This window comes from Lepidochelys kempii, chromosome 3 (genome assembly GCF_965140285.1).
Source record: "Lepidochelys kempii isolate rLepKem1 chromosome 3, rLepKem1.hap1, whole genome shotgun sequence".
NCBI lineage: Eukaryota > Metazoa > Chordata > Testudines > Cheloniidae > Lepidochelys > Lepidochelys kempii.
The window spans coordinates 143719904-143735349 of NC_136382.1; the positions used below are offsets into that span (position 1 = coordinate 143719904).

General features: G+C 38.3%; 1 protein-coding gene across 1 annotated transcript in view; it reads right to left on the reverse strand.

Moving 5' to 3' along the window:
* MEMO1 (mediator of cell motility 1) overlaps positions 1–15446 on the reverse strand; it is a 47840-nt gene that overhangs the window by 16627 nt on the left and 15767 nt on the right. Inside the window, exons 2-3 of the mRNA XM_073338318.2 lie at positions 5387–5468; positions 2581–2649 (exon numbers count right to left, since the gene is read on the reverse strand). Of these exons, the coding sequence (XP_073194419.1) occupies positions 2581–2649; positions 5387–5468 (151 nt within the window). The remainder of the gene's footprint in view (positions 1–2580; positions 2650–5386; positions 5469–15446) is intronic.

Consider the following 15446-nt stretch of genomic DNA (forward strand, 5'->3'; position numbering starts at 1 on the left):
GTGCCTGTGCATTTTCAGAACAAGTACATTTGAAACAATTAATAGCTCCCACTGAGTTCAGTGATCATATACCATTTTTTTCCACAGGACCTCATTCTATGCACAAGCTGGACCTGTTTTGGGGACGAGTCACGATTCTATAGTGAAGGAAGCTGTTGTCTGTAGGACTCCTGCATCATTTGTTGCAGGAGTTGGAAGGTGTGTACCTATTGTAGGTCTGGGGAAAATGCCAGACCTAGGTCCTTAGCCAGGGGGGAGGGACCAGTGGACCTGGGCCACAACTGAATACGGGGGACAACAAATGAAAAAACAGAGAGGTAAGTGAAGGTCATAGGGTAAAAATCAGGGAACAAGAAGGGGACACTGAGCAGAAAATGCCCGACAGCACCCATCACTCTTCAAAAACATCTCCGGAGTGAGTGGATGTCACCCAGAGAAACTCTGCCTGGAGGTGTGATTGGACAAGAAAACAAAAGTAGGCCCCACAGTTGCAGAGCACCCCCTCACCCAGCCAGCTTCCTCTTCCTCACATGATGGATGGTCATCTTGGCCAGCGCCAGGAGGAGGTTCACAAGTAGGTCTCATGACATAGTGGGGTCACAGATGGGGTGTGCCAAAATCGGGAGGTGCGGGGAGAAGTACATCTCAATAAGAGATTCTGGAGGAGCTAGAAGAGGGGCTGCAACCTGACACTAATGTGTACCAGGGTCTCCCTCTTGCCACAAAAGGGGCAGGGGAGTTTGTGAACCATACCAGTTACACGCCCGTGCTTGTGGCTCTGTGAAGGAGCTGCCAGCTTTGGAAGGTGTGTCGTGAATGAGGCCACTGATTGCAGGAAGGGAAAGGACTGCCTCATTGTTAAGGCAGCCAAATGCTGTCCTGGAGAACTGGATTCTATTCCTGCCTCTGCCACAGAGGTTCAATGTCACTTAACCAAACTTTCAGAGGTGATCACTAATTGTGTTGTACAGGCAACCTTAATTCTGGCATCTTCTACCTTCTGAGTTCTTGACTTTGCACCTTTTAATGTTCTTTTAATGTAGTTTTTTTGTGTAATTATACTTATAGAACACCAGAGAACTTAAGACTGGATGTCTTCCTAAAGGATATTTTCTATCTCAACCAGAAGTTATGGACTTGATTCAGGATTTACTTGGTGAAATTCTATGTCCTGTGGTATGCAGGAGATCAGACTAGAACAGGGATTCTCAAACTTCTTTGCACCGCGACCCCATTCTGACAACAAAAATTACTACATGACCTCAGGAGTGGGGAAGGCCAAAGCCCCACTGCCCCGGGCCAGTGGGTCAAAGTCAAAGCCCAAGGGCTTCATCCCAAGGCCGGGGGGAGGGGGAAGGGAGGAGCCTGTAACCTGAGCCCCACCGCCCAGGGCTGAAGCCCTCAGGCTTTGACTTCAGCCCCAGGCAGTGGGGCTCAGCCCCAGTAAGTCTAACGCCAGCCCTGGTGACCCCATTAAAATGGGGTCCCGACCCACAGTTTGAGCACTGCTGGACTAGAAGACTGTAATGATCCTAAAAATCTATGACCATACAGGTCTAACTGCCAGTGAGGCCAGTGAGAGTGCATCAACTGACTATGAAAGGGAGCTGGATCAAGTTCACATAAAGAGCTACCACTGAATTACTCCAGTTTTATGTCAAGTCCAGTTTCAATGGAGTTACACTGTAATAAAACCGGGAGAGACAGTCACAGTACTTTAAAAATATTGTGCCAAGTTCTGCCATCTTTACTCACATAGAATAGCACCTTACTTCCACTGAAATCAGTAGGACTGCATGTGAAATATGTAAAAGTAAGGTACTAATCAAAGCATGCCATTGAATCGGGCCCATTTGGAGCTAACAGAATCTTGCTACACATAGACCCTAATCCCAAAATGAGCTCTATAGGGGTAGACCCCTGAATCAACAGAGTTTATTGCAGGATTTAGATCTTACTTTCATGTTCTTTAAAAAAGTAACTGTAACCAAAGAAACAGCTCAGACTCTCTTTGAAACTGAGAGGTATCATAAACAACAAACAATAAATATCAAACTAATGTTATTACTACAAAATACAGACAGAAAGAGTACATTCAATTTAAGAGGCAAGACCCAGAAAGTTTCAAGTTTAAATAAGTTTCCTCTCCCCAAATGTTCAGAAAAAAATCTAATACAAATTTTCATCTCCAACAGGATTACACTAAATATTTGATATTTTTATTTTTAAACTATGCATTATGGTTATAGGAGGGAAAAATAAAGGTTAGGGAGTATGCTAAGGTCTAAGACATAAAGTAATGAAAATATGTTTTTGACACCTTTCCAGATGGCAGAGTTTAGCCAGGAAATATGACAATTTTTTATAAAATGTACTATCAATCACAACGGAAAAGTCAACATTTCAGAACTTAATCAGAAGAGCTCCAGTCAGCTTAATCTATGCTGTTAAAGAACGTCCACTGTAAAAAAAATTTGCATATAAATATACATACACATTTTATATACACACTATATATATATATTTATATCTATCTATCTATCTATATATATATAATGGAGATATTTTAGTGCTACTTACGTAACAGTTGGATCCACTTGTTTGTAAGCATGGGCTGCACATGACCCACAGTAAGTATATCCAGCATGGCTACAAAACACATTTTTTAAAATTAACTTTTAGGTTTAAGACTGAGAACAAGCAGAATATTAATATTAGCAATCTAAAAAGAAAACTTGTTAAGAGAATGATCAAAACAGCAACTTGTGAAATAAGAGTTGTCAAGTATTAACCAGGGCTGACACTTTTAAAAGGCAATATTAGGTATCTGTGGGATGTGCTGGTTACAATATGTTCTAATAATTTATTTTTGAAGAAGTTCCACTGTTTTCCTTATGAAAGGCTACTTAAAGTAGTAACAAAACTGACAGCTTATTTGAAAATGGCAAAAGAAATGGAAATCTTTGTAAGACAAAAAACCTAAATAAAAACACAAAACTGAAGGTTAACCGGCACCTGACATCCCAGATATATTGTACATATTGTATTTACTCCTATTTATAGGCATTGTACCTCTCATTGCTAAAGGCAGCCCTTGGCACTAACTAACATGTATTACTTATCTAAGATACTATAACAAATCCATGGTCACCTAGCTCTCCATGTTTGTCAATATGCTGCACACCATACAGCTGTACATCATTAGAACTTTGTGGCAACACTGAGTAATGAATAAGAAGAAGGTGAAAGCAATACCTATATTCTAGCACTAAAGGGCTACTATATGTGATGGAAAGCAGGTAGGAAAGGAAGAGAGGGGATCTACCTTGGCAATGAAAGGAATACATCTGCCAGAGAACAAATGGATGTGGGGTAAATGCATGGAATCTAGCACAGTAAAGGTTACAACTATTGGGAAATTAAATGAGAGGAGTGGGGTTGAACCCTGTCATTTCCTATCACACTCTGTGGCCATCACTGGCTGAAGAGATGCTCCTTCCCTTTCCTGGTTTTCCGGACCCATCATATACCAAAAGGTTTCCAGTCATTTAGACTATTTGTTTTTAATCCTATGTCTAGATCTAGTGTCCACACTTTGAAAAGAATGTTGAAAAATTGGATAGGGTTCAGAAAAGAACTACAGGAATGATTTGTGGTCTGTAAAACACACCTTTCAACAAGAAACTTGAGGAGATCAATCTTACAACAGAAGTGGTCAATAAGCATCTATGCAGAGAGAAGATATCTGACACAGTACAGGGGTCTTTAATTCAGCAAAGGCATAACAAAATCCAATGGCTAGAAGTTGAAGACAGAAACCTTCCAACTGGAAATAAGAAATTACCAATGAAAGCAATTACACATTGAAACAAGCTTACACAGTGAGTTGGAAATCCTTTAAATCAAGAGGGGTTATCTTTGTAAAAGATACGCTGCAGTTCAAATTGTTGGGCTCAATGCAGGACAACTGGGTGAAATCTGATGGCCTGTTACATAGACCAGAGTAGATCACAATGATCCCTTCTGACCTTAAAAATCTGACTACCTCGTCTGTAATTTCTCTCTACACTACTTATTCCATTCAATGATCTCAAACCATTTTTATCAAGGAAAGTAGGCATCACTGTCTCATTTTACAGGGAAGAAAGCAGAGACACTGATGAATGAATGATTTGCTCAAGGTCACAAAAAGAACGAGTAGCAGAGCTGGAAATAGAACTCAGGTTTCCTGACTCTCAGTCCAGTACTTGTCCACTTGACCACACTGTCTTCCATAATGTTAGCAGGATTTGGGTCCAGTTTCTTACTGTAACTTCTGTGATATTGTTATAAATATACACCAAGCATTACATTTAAATAAAAGTACAGGGGTATTTAGTTCATGGTCCTCTTTGATCACTGAAAAGACAACAACATGCATTACCTAGAAGTCTAGAATTAGTCAGTGTCACTGCTCTTTTGGATGAGGAGGAATATTAATAAGCCACTTTTTCCTGCTATTTCAAATGTTTGAAGAGAATTATCATTTGGGCTTAACTGTATCTAGCTTGTTCACAGCCCAAAGAGTAACTTTTTTGAAAGTCTGGTACAAATTCTACTTCATCATTCTGAAGGCATTTTTCAGATGCAGACACACCAAGCAGAGTCATACAAAGATATTTCTAGAACCCAAATCAAATATTATTTAAAAAACATTTAAAACTGAAATTCTTATAAAGTGAAAAAAAATAGAAGCAAAAAAGGATAAACCTGAACTGATCCACAAGTCAAAATGCATATTAGCATAAGATGTTTACAGAATCTAGGTAGCCATTATTATTATTAATATAGTACTAATTATGTGCTTGGTTCTATACAGACAAAGAAAGAATCACAGTCCCTTCTTCTGATGAGTTTGCAATCTTTATACTATCACTCTACTACATCACCTCTGAACTGGCTTGTAGGATCAAACCTTTTTCTGGGAAAAGGAATGCTTTTATTATCTCATCTGTCCACAGAAACTAATAATCAATCACATATACTGTGCACAGGTTTTATGCCTCAGTTTTCATGATATTCAGAGTATTTTCAGTGGTTTTCAAAATTTTTGTATTGGTGATCCATTTCACACAGCAAGCCTCTGAGTGAGATCACTTTATAAAATAAAAACGGGGGGGAATTTAATTTAATGGGGGCAAAGGGCTGTCAGCCCCATGGAGCTGACAGCTCACAACTCCCATGTAACCATCTTGCAACCCACTGAGGGGTCACGATACCCAGTTTGAGAATCCCAATATAATTGGAGCCCAGTCAGCATACTACTTAGGCAGAAAACAACACTTTAAGAAAGATCTGAAGAAAGGACTTAATATCTCAAATGTTAAAATACAGATATGAAACTTACGGTGCAATAATGGCTCTAGCAGGTCTTTTTGTAGATTGTACTTGAGAAAGCCAACCTTCTAGCTGTGCATTCAGCTGGGGTCCTACAAAAAGACAAGGAAATATTGAAATAATGAAATAATTTATCACAGTTTAAAATATAACCAAGTACAGTAAGTAATCTTAAAATATTGCCATGAGATTTAAAACTATTATAAATAAAATCAAAGGTTTGTGTTTCAAGAGTATAAAAAATAAACAAGCAAACAAAAGTTATAAAAGCAGCATGGCTCATATTGCTTAAGGTCATGTCAGGAACGTTTTTAGCCTCCAAAACTATAATTACTTCATCATTTGCGCAACAAGCTTGTTCTTGTTCGGTGAACAGAAGACACACACATAATGTGCCCAGAGCCACAACTATCACTGACAATCTCACAAGAGGGTGATGTATACATTCAATTAGTTTACTTTGTTAATTATCTACTGTTTAGATTTCAAAATGAATAATTAGAACTATGAGTGCTAGAGAAAACAATATGAACAAAAATGAATGTGACCAAAGGCCTCAGCTACCAAGTATTACCGATTAAATATAATTCCAAGAAGGTGGCCAATAGCTATGATAAGTCTGCTTGTTAACGATCCCTAATTGACTATAGCAAACTGTGAGCTAGAAACCTGTGAAGCAGATACCAGGCTGTCTAAAGTGAGAAAATTCCAGACATATATTAAGAAGAAGTACAGTATCTGAAGTTAGTTCAGAGTTCAGTAAACAGCCCTATAGAATCAGTACTCATACCATTTCATTTAATAGTTTTCATTTTAGGGCCCAATGCCACACGTTACTGAGCACCCTTACAGGTGCTGAGCATTTGCAACTTTACTAGCCCTTGTGGGTTATAAGAAATTATTTCAATCAGAGATATTATTGGCAACATTAAGAAAATATGTTTTAATATATTTACATCAGAGTACTCCCTCTTGGTGTAAAATTACTCTTGGGAAACTGATATTTACCATATTATAACACAATGTTCTTTATTAGAGAAACACAATTAACTTTTTAAAAATTTTACTTCCATCTGAAAAATGTTTACTTACTATTGTTACAAATAACACATAATATACTATTATAACAAAAAGAGTAAAGAAACGTATATTTTTTCAGTTAGTTTACTACATGCATTTGACAGAACTTTGTCTTAAGTCAATTTCACTTGCAATGTATTGTACAGAAAATCAGTATCCCCTGTTTCTGTGACAAATATTGGCAGGGAAACTCAGGGACAGATGTAGCACCTGAAACTATTTTACAATCATTTTTCAAACTGACTAGATTTCAAGCTGACAATTTCTTCGAGGATTTGTTTAGACCTCTAAACAACTTAAATAGTGGCATGCAGCCAGCATGACAGCCAGGGCTTGTCTTCCCTACAGGCTAAATTGGTGCTGCTGTAATTGATGCAGTGGGCATCGATTTAGCTGGTCTGGTGAAGACGCGATAGGTCAATGGGAGAGCGCTCTCCTGTTGACTTCAGTACTCTGCCTCCCAGAGAGGTGGAAGGTATGTTGATGGGGGAGCGTTTCCCGTCAACATAGCGTGGTGTAGACACCACTGTAAGTCAATCTAAGGTATGTCGACTTAAGTTACATATCTTAAGAAAATACTGGAAACAGCTATTACTAGACACAACCAAAAGCCTCACTTCTACCAGGAGGATTACAAGTAATTAATCAACCAATAATGGTGAAGCAGCAGTGTTAAAGCAGACACTCTTGACTATCCAGAAAGGTTACACATGCACTTTTATATTTTTCTCCTTTCACCCACTCTTTGAAAACTATCTTTTCTTGTCACTCTTTCTCCCTCCTTCATTCCACTTGTCACTAGCACTCCAAACAATCCCTGCCACACTCTTCCAAGCACAACCACCATTAAAGATTTAGTGCTAGTAAAAACTAATTTTAAAAACTATTTCACACAGCATGGTTTTGCTCCCAATGTGGACAGAACATAATTTAGCTAACAGTGATTTTGAAAACCATTCAAGACTAAGCAGTAACGTAGTCTTGAGAACAAGCTAGGACTTAGGCTACAATATGCTTTTTTGAAAATGGTTTCATTTTTTCCCTGTTTATATCAGTTGGCCAAACACTGGAATCTGTTGAGTACCATCAACACTCAAAGTCAAAAGCCTCACAGGGGAAGCACTCAGTAAATCTTCAGGGTTGGGGGCCAATTTTTGGAACCAGGTTATCTGGAGCTGTATTTAAACCAAGTTCAAATATGGTTCAACATACAGTATAGATGCAGCTTTTAAAGGTGCCTCTCAAAGGAAAAATATAGGTTTGTGCCCTCTACATTTTTTTTTTACAATCTCCTTATTCTTTGAGCCCAGGCATATCCAAGGGGAAAAATATACAGAGTCTCTTATCTACACTGTGAATTAACTTGAAAAATATCATGTTTTAAAAACAGTTAACAGAAGGGCATGAAACTGACCAAATGCAAGCAGGGTTTTTTCCTCAGATTATACCTGGAAACTGAATTATTTACTTTAAAAATTCCTTCCATTCTGAAAATTTCTTAACCAGGTAACAAGCAAAAGAAAATTAACAGATTAAAATGCATTACGAAAAAGTAAGTGAAGAGACCAAACCAAACCACTATGCTGCTAATGTCTGTATCAGAAACTAAAGCGGTCACTTAAAAGCTCTTCTGATCCCAGTTTTGAGTTCTGTTTCAGATTTACACAGACAAAAAGTATAATGAGTTTATCACAAGTCAAGACAAGACCTATAGAAGGTTGGGGAAGATCTGGGATAAAAGGCAACACAAAATAGTGTGTTGCTTCCTGCTTCCATCAGTTAGAAATAAAGAAGTTTCTTTAACTGACAGCTATTATTCCTTCCCGAGGCTCTGGAGAGATGGAGCCCCCAAGCAGGGTCCAGGGACAGAACCCTGGTAGAAAGCTCAGCAACTTCCTTCTTCTCAGTAGCTGTTGGGAACAGAGCTGGGCTTTTCACATATTCTCTACTCCCTCACTCAAAAGATTGCACCTTAACATTACAGCAATGGCATACTGCAGATCTCATACTGCAACCTTAACCTCTGTCCCTCCTGCACATGTAGATTTACCAGATTATTTTCTCCTCTAATACTAATAGTTGTGGGTAGTTGGCTGAACCAGTAAAGATTTGTGTGCAGAAGGACAGTTAAAGTGAGGGATGGAAAGCTGCCATAGCTAGCCAAAGTTAAAGTTGTGGTATGTGGTAGTTTTGGTAATTGTAAGGTCATGTATTAAACCTTCTCTCAACAGAAAACAGTAGCTCCTGACTGAGAAGAACTGCAATCAAAATTGCATCAATCAAGCTCTTAGGTGCCTTCATAATAGCCTGGAATGTGAACACTGAAAAAAATTAACTCCTCTTAATGGATTCTTCATTGATTATTTCCAAACTGATCCAATATATGATCCGATTTTATTTTCTAGTGGAGGGAGGACTGCTTTGGAAACAGATCAAGAGTTCATGCCATAAACACCACATATACTCTTTCATTTCCACTGGAACCTCACTTTACTTGTGGTAATAGCTGGAAAATCTTTTGCATGTTACTTAAAAAAGCATGAGCTATTTGTATCAATTTTCAAATTTTCCTTGCAATTAACCACAATTTTAAGATTCTGTGCAGTTTGAGTCATTGTTGCTCACTGCAAAACACCAATTCCTCTGTTTTTGCATGATGAGTAACCGTATACAAAAAGAATTTGCACTAGGTGTTACATTATAATAAGCATCACCAGGTGTGCTATTACAGTATCCAAATTATTTTTCTTAGTATGTAAGAAAATGTTCAGACTTGAAAAGACATGCAGTGTTAGTCTTGATTACGCAAGGTTCTGTGCAGAGGCCCTTGGAAAGGGAGCTGTGTGAATAGCAGTAGAGTTTTTCTCTGCCTTGGTATCCAATTATTCATTTCTTGAGACAGAGCTGCTCTCTGGGGACGAACTGGGCACTGGTGCTGGGTAGAGATTCCTGAAAAAAGGGATTGCACTACATGCTGTTGCCTATCACTATTACAGGACTAGTGCATGTGTTATACTTAGAATATACTCAGACTCTGCATCACTGATTTCTCCTGCATTGGAAAGCCAACTTTCAAGACACCAGTCATCTGCTACTGCTTGACAGTGGAGAAACACTGGTGTCCGAATGGAACAGTGCTGTCCAAAGAAGGTGCAACAACCAAATTAGAAATGTCAGTGCAAAAGAGTCAGGAAATTCAAAAATTATGGTCCTCCCACAGATAGTAACATAGTACACAGTAGAACCTAAGAGTTACAAACTGACCAGTCAACCACACTCCTCATTTGGTACTGCAAGTATGCAATCAGGCAACAGCAGAGACACACGCCAAAAAAACAAAGCAAAACAAAAACAAATACAGTACAGTACTGTGTTAAACATAAAAAGAAAAGGAGTACTTGTGGCACCTTAGAGACTAACCAATTTATTAGAGCATAAGCTTTCGTGAGCTACATAAATTACTAAACATAATACTAAACATAAATTACTAAAAAAATGGGGAAAGTTTAAAAAGATAAGGAAACTGTTACTGTGTTTGTTTCATTTAAATTAAGATGGTCACAAGCAGCATTTTTCTTCTGCATAGTAAATTTTCAAAGCTGTACTAAGTGAATGTTCAATTGGAAACTTTTGAAACAAAAATCATAACATTTTGTTCAGAGTTACAACATTTCAGAGTTACGAACAACTTACATTCCCAAGGTGTTCATAACTCTGAGGTTTTACTGTATTGCACAAATATTTTGCATTAGAATTACGATGTTAAATGTAACCCTTGGTACTCAGGGAATGAAACAGAGCCAAATTAATGATGCTGTGGAAACCCCAACTTTTGATTTTTTTGGCAAATAAATTCTCAATCTTAACGGCACATCAAAGAATTGTGAACACTGAATGACCTTATTTATGTAAGAAAAAATTATACTGAAACACACATTTGAAATGTGTACTCTAGCAGAAGTTGCATTCAAAGAATCATGTCATTAAAGCAAGGATAATACACATTATATTACAAATCAGTTTCTTAGAATGTACAAAGCAGTATCATTTTAAGAAAGGTCATGGATCCAACTGAGGTGTTGACTGTCTCAACAGATTCAACCATGAATCAACACATTCACCTGCACTGTAAACCCTAGACACAACAGATAATTTAAGATCACAGAGACATTCAAGTAAAAGTCTGACCAATGACTAACAACAGCTTTTATTTCACTGTTCTTGATTCCAGACAAATGAATGCCAGTAATGCATTTGAATAGCTTTGTAAAACGTTAAAGTTAAAAGCTAAATTTATTAAAAGTTGCTAAAAGTTAAAATTATGTACTAAAGAAAATGAAGTAAACAGAACATTTGCATAATCACTTCAAAAGGTTTTTAACTTCTTTATTTCTTAACCAAATTATCACACTCAAAGCTAAAATGATTGTCTTCACTATGGATTACGGCAGATACAAGCCAAATCTGAAGTTTAAAACAAAGACAAAATTACTCAAGTACCAAGAAAGATTGCAAAAATCGTTAGCCTTATATAAAAGAGGCGATACCTGCCTTGAAGAGCTTACAATGTTTATAGACATGACAAATGCAAGCAACAAAAAAGGGTGGGAATAGGGAAAAGTGTAAAGGTTACAATAAGTTCAGACATATATGCAAGGTTTGCTACGTGAACATCTTAATAGATCCACAACCCTGTGTGTGTGCATTCCCCTCAGACTAAGTTTCCTATAAATGCTTACCACTTTGGTTAAATTATTTGTATTGAAGTAACACCCAGAGGCTCCCGTCACAATCAGCATCTTATTGCACATTACATAGTTAGAAAAAAATTCTGTCCCCAGGAGCTCGCAGTTCAATTCAATGTATTTTTCACTAATGCCATCTTGCTTTCAACCCTCAAAACTCTTATTTTCCTCTTTTACTTCTCTTCAGCCTCCTAGTTCACCCTTCAGTAACAAGAGTGTAATGATTACTTTGTACCAGAGCCATGGGGATACCTAATGAAACGTTTGAAATGGAAGTCTAAGATGACAAGCTGAAGGCTCCCATAGTCCCTGGTCCAGTGGCAACTCTGTGACCGGGACCTACAAGCAGGGCCTTGCATATTCTGCATCTGAAGAATTTGCTATGGAATCCACCCACCCCTTAGCATAGACTTATTGCCAGAGTTCCAACTTTCATTTTATGATTTTTTAGCCATTTATGGTTGTGATCAAAATATACAGAAAACATGAATCAAGATAAATCAATGCAGTGTTGTCTTCATGAGTCAGCAGGGAACCTAAAACAGATAAAAGATGTGTGAATTAGCCCATATTAACTTCTATGGGGTGTTTATTTTGAAACCTGAAGATGACAATTCCAATATGGCTAACCCAATTCACTGATAATTATTTTAGCAGAAACAGCCAGCAAATATGCTTATCCCACAATCCCAAACTGCCTCTGATGCCTACAGGTGCCAACACATCCAGCTTCACCAAACAACTCCTACAATGCAGCTATGTGTTAATAAAAAAAGCTTTGGCATAGTGAAAATGGAAGATGTGCAAACAGTGTAAAACAAACTGAATTTAATACACTAAATAACAGGAGCTCTTATACGGACTGTATTTAAAAACTTGCATTTTAAAATTTTATTAAAGTTGTCATCTAATTTCCAGTCTGTGTCCCCCCCACCGGTCCTGCAGATCTTGCAGCAGAATTTAGATTCAGCTTGCCCCGGAGTTCACAGGACATTGCTTAGAAGCAGACAGCCACCGCAATTTATTCAGAATGAGGTAGAGAGGGGAAAATATGTTAACAGAGCTGTCTGATTTGCTGGAGGTTTTGCATCTCAGGTATGTCCACACTGCCCACCTTACAACAGCGCAGCTGTGCCACTGCAGCCATGCCATTGTAAGGTGGGCTGTGTAGCAGCTCTTTATCACCAGGAGGCGATAGCCAAAGTGCTGTCCACACTGGCACTTTTCATTGTTAAAATTTCTGTCATTCAGAGGGGTGTTTTTTCACAATCTAGATGGAAAGATCCAATGAACATCCCCTGGAAAACTGGTGCCAACTACAAGAATTTTCATGCCAAAATAATAGCTTCTCTGCTTCCACCCCACCCCGTTTTCAAATTTTCTTACATTAGAAAATGAGATGATCTGGCTTTTTCTCTTGCTCCTCCATCCAAGAGCTTTAATCAGCTCTATTCAGTGCAGCACTATAAAAAGCAGGACTGTAACACTTTAATAATGTGGTTTTTACCATAAAGCCAACAGCAAATCACGTCACAACATGACTTCTACCAGGGTAGTTTTTGCAGTGTACAGTCTTCGATGATGCATCTACGTTAACCAAAGCTATTGTAAAGGCAAAGGCTGCATGAAATTTTGACTGGCTTTCTTATCCTTACAATGGTTCAGCTCATCCCTCATCCCCACAGCAATATGACTTATTAATGGGCTTTTCTTAATGTATTCTGGGACTCTTCAAGCACCTCTCCAGAGCACTCAGCATATTACTCAGAGCTCATGTGCTCAGATACATTCCAAAATGGAGGCCTCCAAGGAGGGATGCATTCTGGAACTTTAGTGCAAGGTATCCCAAAATTCACCTTCCTTCATTCAGTATCCTCATAGTTGACTCCGACTTGCCAGCAGCGGCAACTTTTTACAACAGCTTTGAATTTTAAATGAGATTACATGGCAATAAACTGTCACCCAGCTGATGACAGCTGGAAAGGCAGTGAGCAGCCAAATCCTGGGACATGGTAAACCAGACATTCCTCCAAAAGCAGACTTGGAATGAGCAGCAGCATTACAGACCAGACATAACGTTCACTATGCCTGCTTTACAGTGACCAGCTTTCCCCAAATGAAAAGCAGTGGCCCCACTCTAACTCGATGGCGGTACGAAATAGCATTAGGAAGCTAGGGTGACAGTGAGTACCTTATACTTTGCTGATAATTCACTGATCAGGACCATTGTGGTAGAAGTATGCAGACCAGAAAAAGAGTTTTGATTACTATTAAAATTAGAGCTGACCAAAAATTGATTTTGCCACATACAACACACAGACTTTTGAGAACATAGGGTTGTATTAGAGGGCAGACTATGAAATACTTTTCTCATTTAACTCTTGATATCATGCTTTTCCTTTTGCTATCAAGCCTTTAACCAGTTTATATCAACAGAGACACATTGCTTCAACTACTGTAACACCAAGAGTCACAAAGTGGCCGTATGTACTTCAGATTAGGGATGTTAATTGGTTAACAGATTAACCAATAAGCATCAGTCTTATCGGTAAAGTATTCTAGTTAACATTTAAACTCCGCTGCAGGACTCCTCTCCCAGCCCCACCCCTGGGGTCCCGGCTGCCAGCCCCACGCCCTGGGGTCTGCACGGGGTGGCAGCAGAGCCCCGGGCACGCAGGGCTGGCAGTGAAGCCTAACGGTTAAATGTTTAACCAGTAAAAATTAATAGTTTAAACGTTTACTTTTTTTAAACGTTATTTACATCCCAACTTAAGAAAGGTGGAGATAACTTCTACTGTGCGCAAGACATCTGTGAAAGCAGGTAGAAGGTTTTATATAGGAAAGAGTTCAGAATAAGAAAGAACTACTACCTGTCAGCAGCCTATGCTTCATGAGCCTAGTACTGCTACCAGTGTCAGGGAAATTCACATGATGAGAACAATTTTAGCCAGAGCATCTGTAGAAGGGGAAGAAAACATTAACTGAAATCAAACAACCAACAGAGCTGCTTTAGAGCTATTAATTAAGCTGTGTATTATTTGACAGCAGTTGTCTGAATCCTGATTATGGATGATGCCTGAATTACTATATCAATCATTGCTGAGAAAGAACGGATGGAGGGCACTAACGCTCTTTCCACTGCATGAGGATAGGTCAGTTTTAGTGAGAAAACGAAAAAAGACTCTGCTGCATAATCTGGTCTCAACAGAAATTGTAACATTGCATGTCATTAGAAATTGGGAAAAAATTAAATCTAAAACCACAAATCTGCACTAAATATCTGTAACAATCCCATCTACTAGTGGTGGAAGGCTTGTTAAAATTAATATTTTTTCTATTGGGCTACTGATGCCACCTGTAAAACATAGCAGGGACAACAGATTTGACTTTACTAATACTGGTCTCATTTAAAGTTGATGGGGCCATCCTGAGTAAAGACCACCAATAGGGAAAGACTGATATGCTAGCTTCTGCTTTCACGGCTCCTCTGAGGTACATATAACTGGAGTAGATAGAATAGGAGCTCTCTTAACCCTTAATTTAAGCAGCAGACTGATGAATCCAACAAAAAAATTCCTCCCAACAGTTTAGACATCTGAGTTAAATCAGAAGGAAAAATCAGATGCTTTAAATGGGCACTGTAAGTCTCTTTCTCTCTCAAATAGTCAGGTTTTGCTTATTGGGTATGTGGTATGTGTGATGTCATAAACCTACTAGTCTCCAGCAACCTAAAGATAGTTCTAGGAAAAACAGTGCAACCAAGACTTGAACTTCTAATGCAAATAATGAAGCAGAAAAAGTATAAAAAGAAGATTTGGTTTTGGTTGTTTTTAAGAGGAAAACAAGGCACGAATCCCAAAAGTATTTTCCTTTTTAAAATATGCTAGAACATTCAGATTTGGGGAAAGCAGTATAAACCACTGAAAATCTAAAACTTCAAGTTCCAGTTTTAAAAAAACAACAAGTTGTTACACTACAACAAGGGAACCCTTGATTAAAACTGGAAGGCAACAAATTTAATACTAATGAAACATTTTACACAGTATCTAAATTAACCTGTGGATTCTGCCGCAAAATATTTTCCAAGAGTTTAGCAGGATTTTTAAAAGGATTAAACATTTATACTGTATAGCCATGTGAAGCTCTAAGCAATAGCCAAAGTACTGGAGCACTAAGATAACACTACATCCTTTACATTCTGCTTCCATTTAGAAAAAACTTAGCAATCATACTGTGAGTAGATTT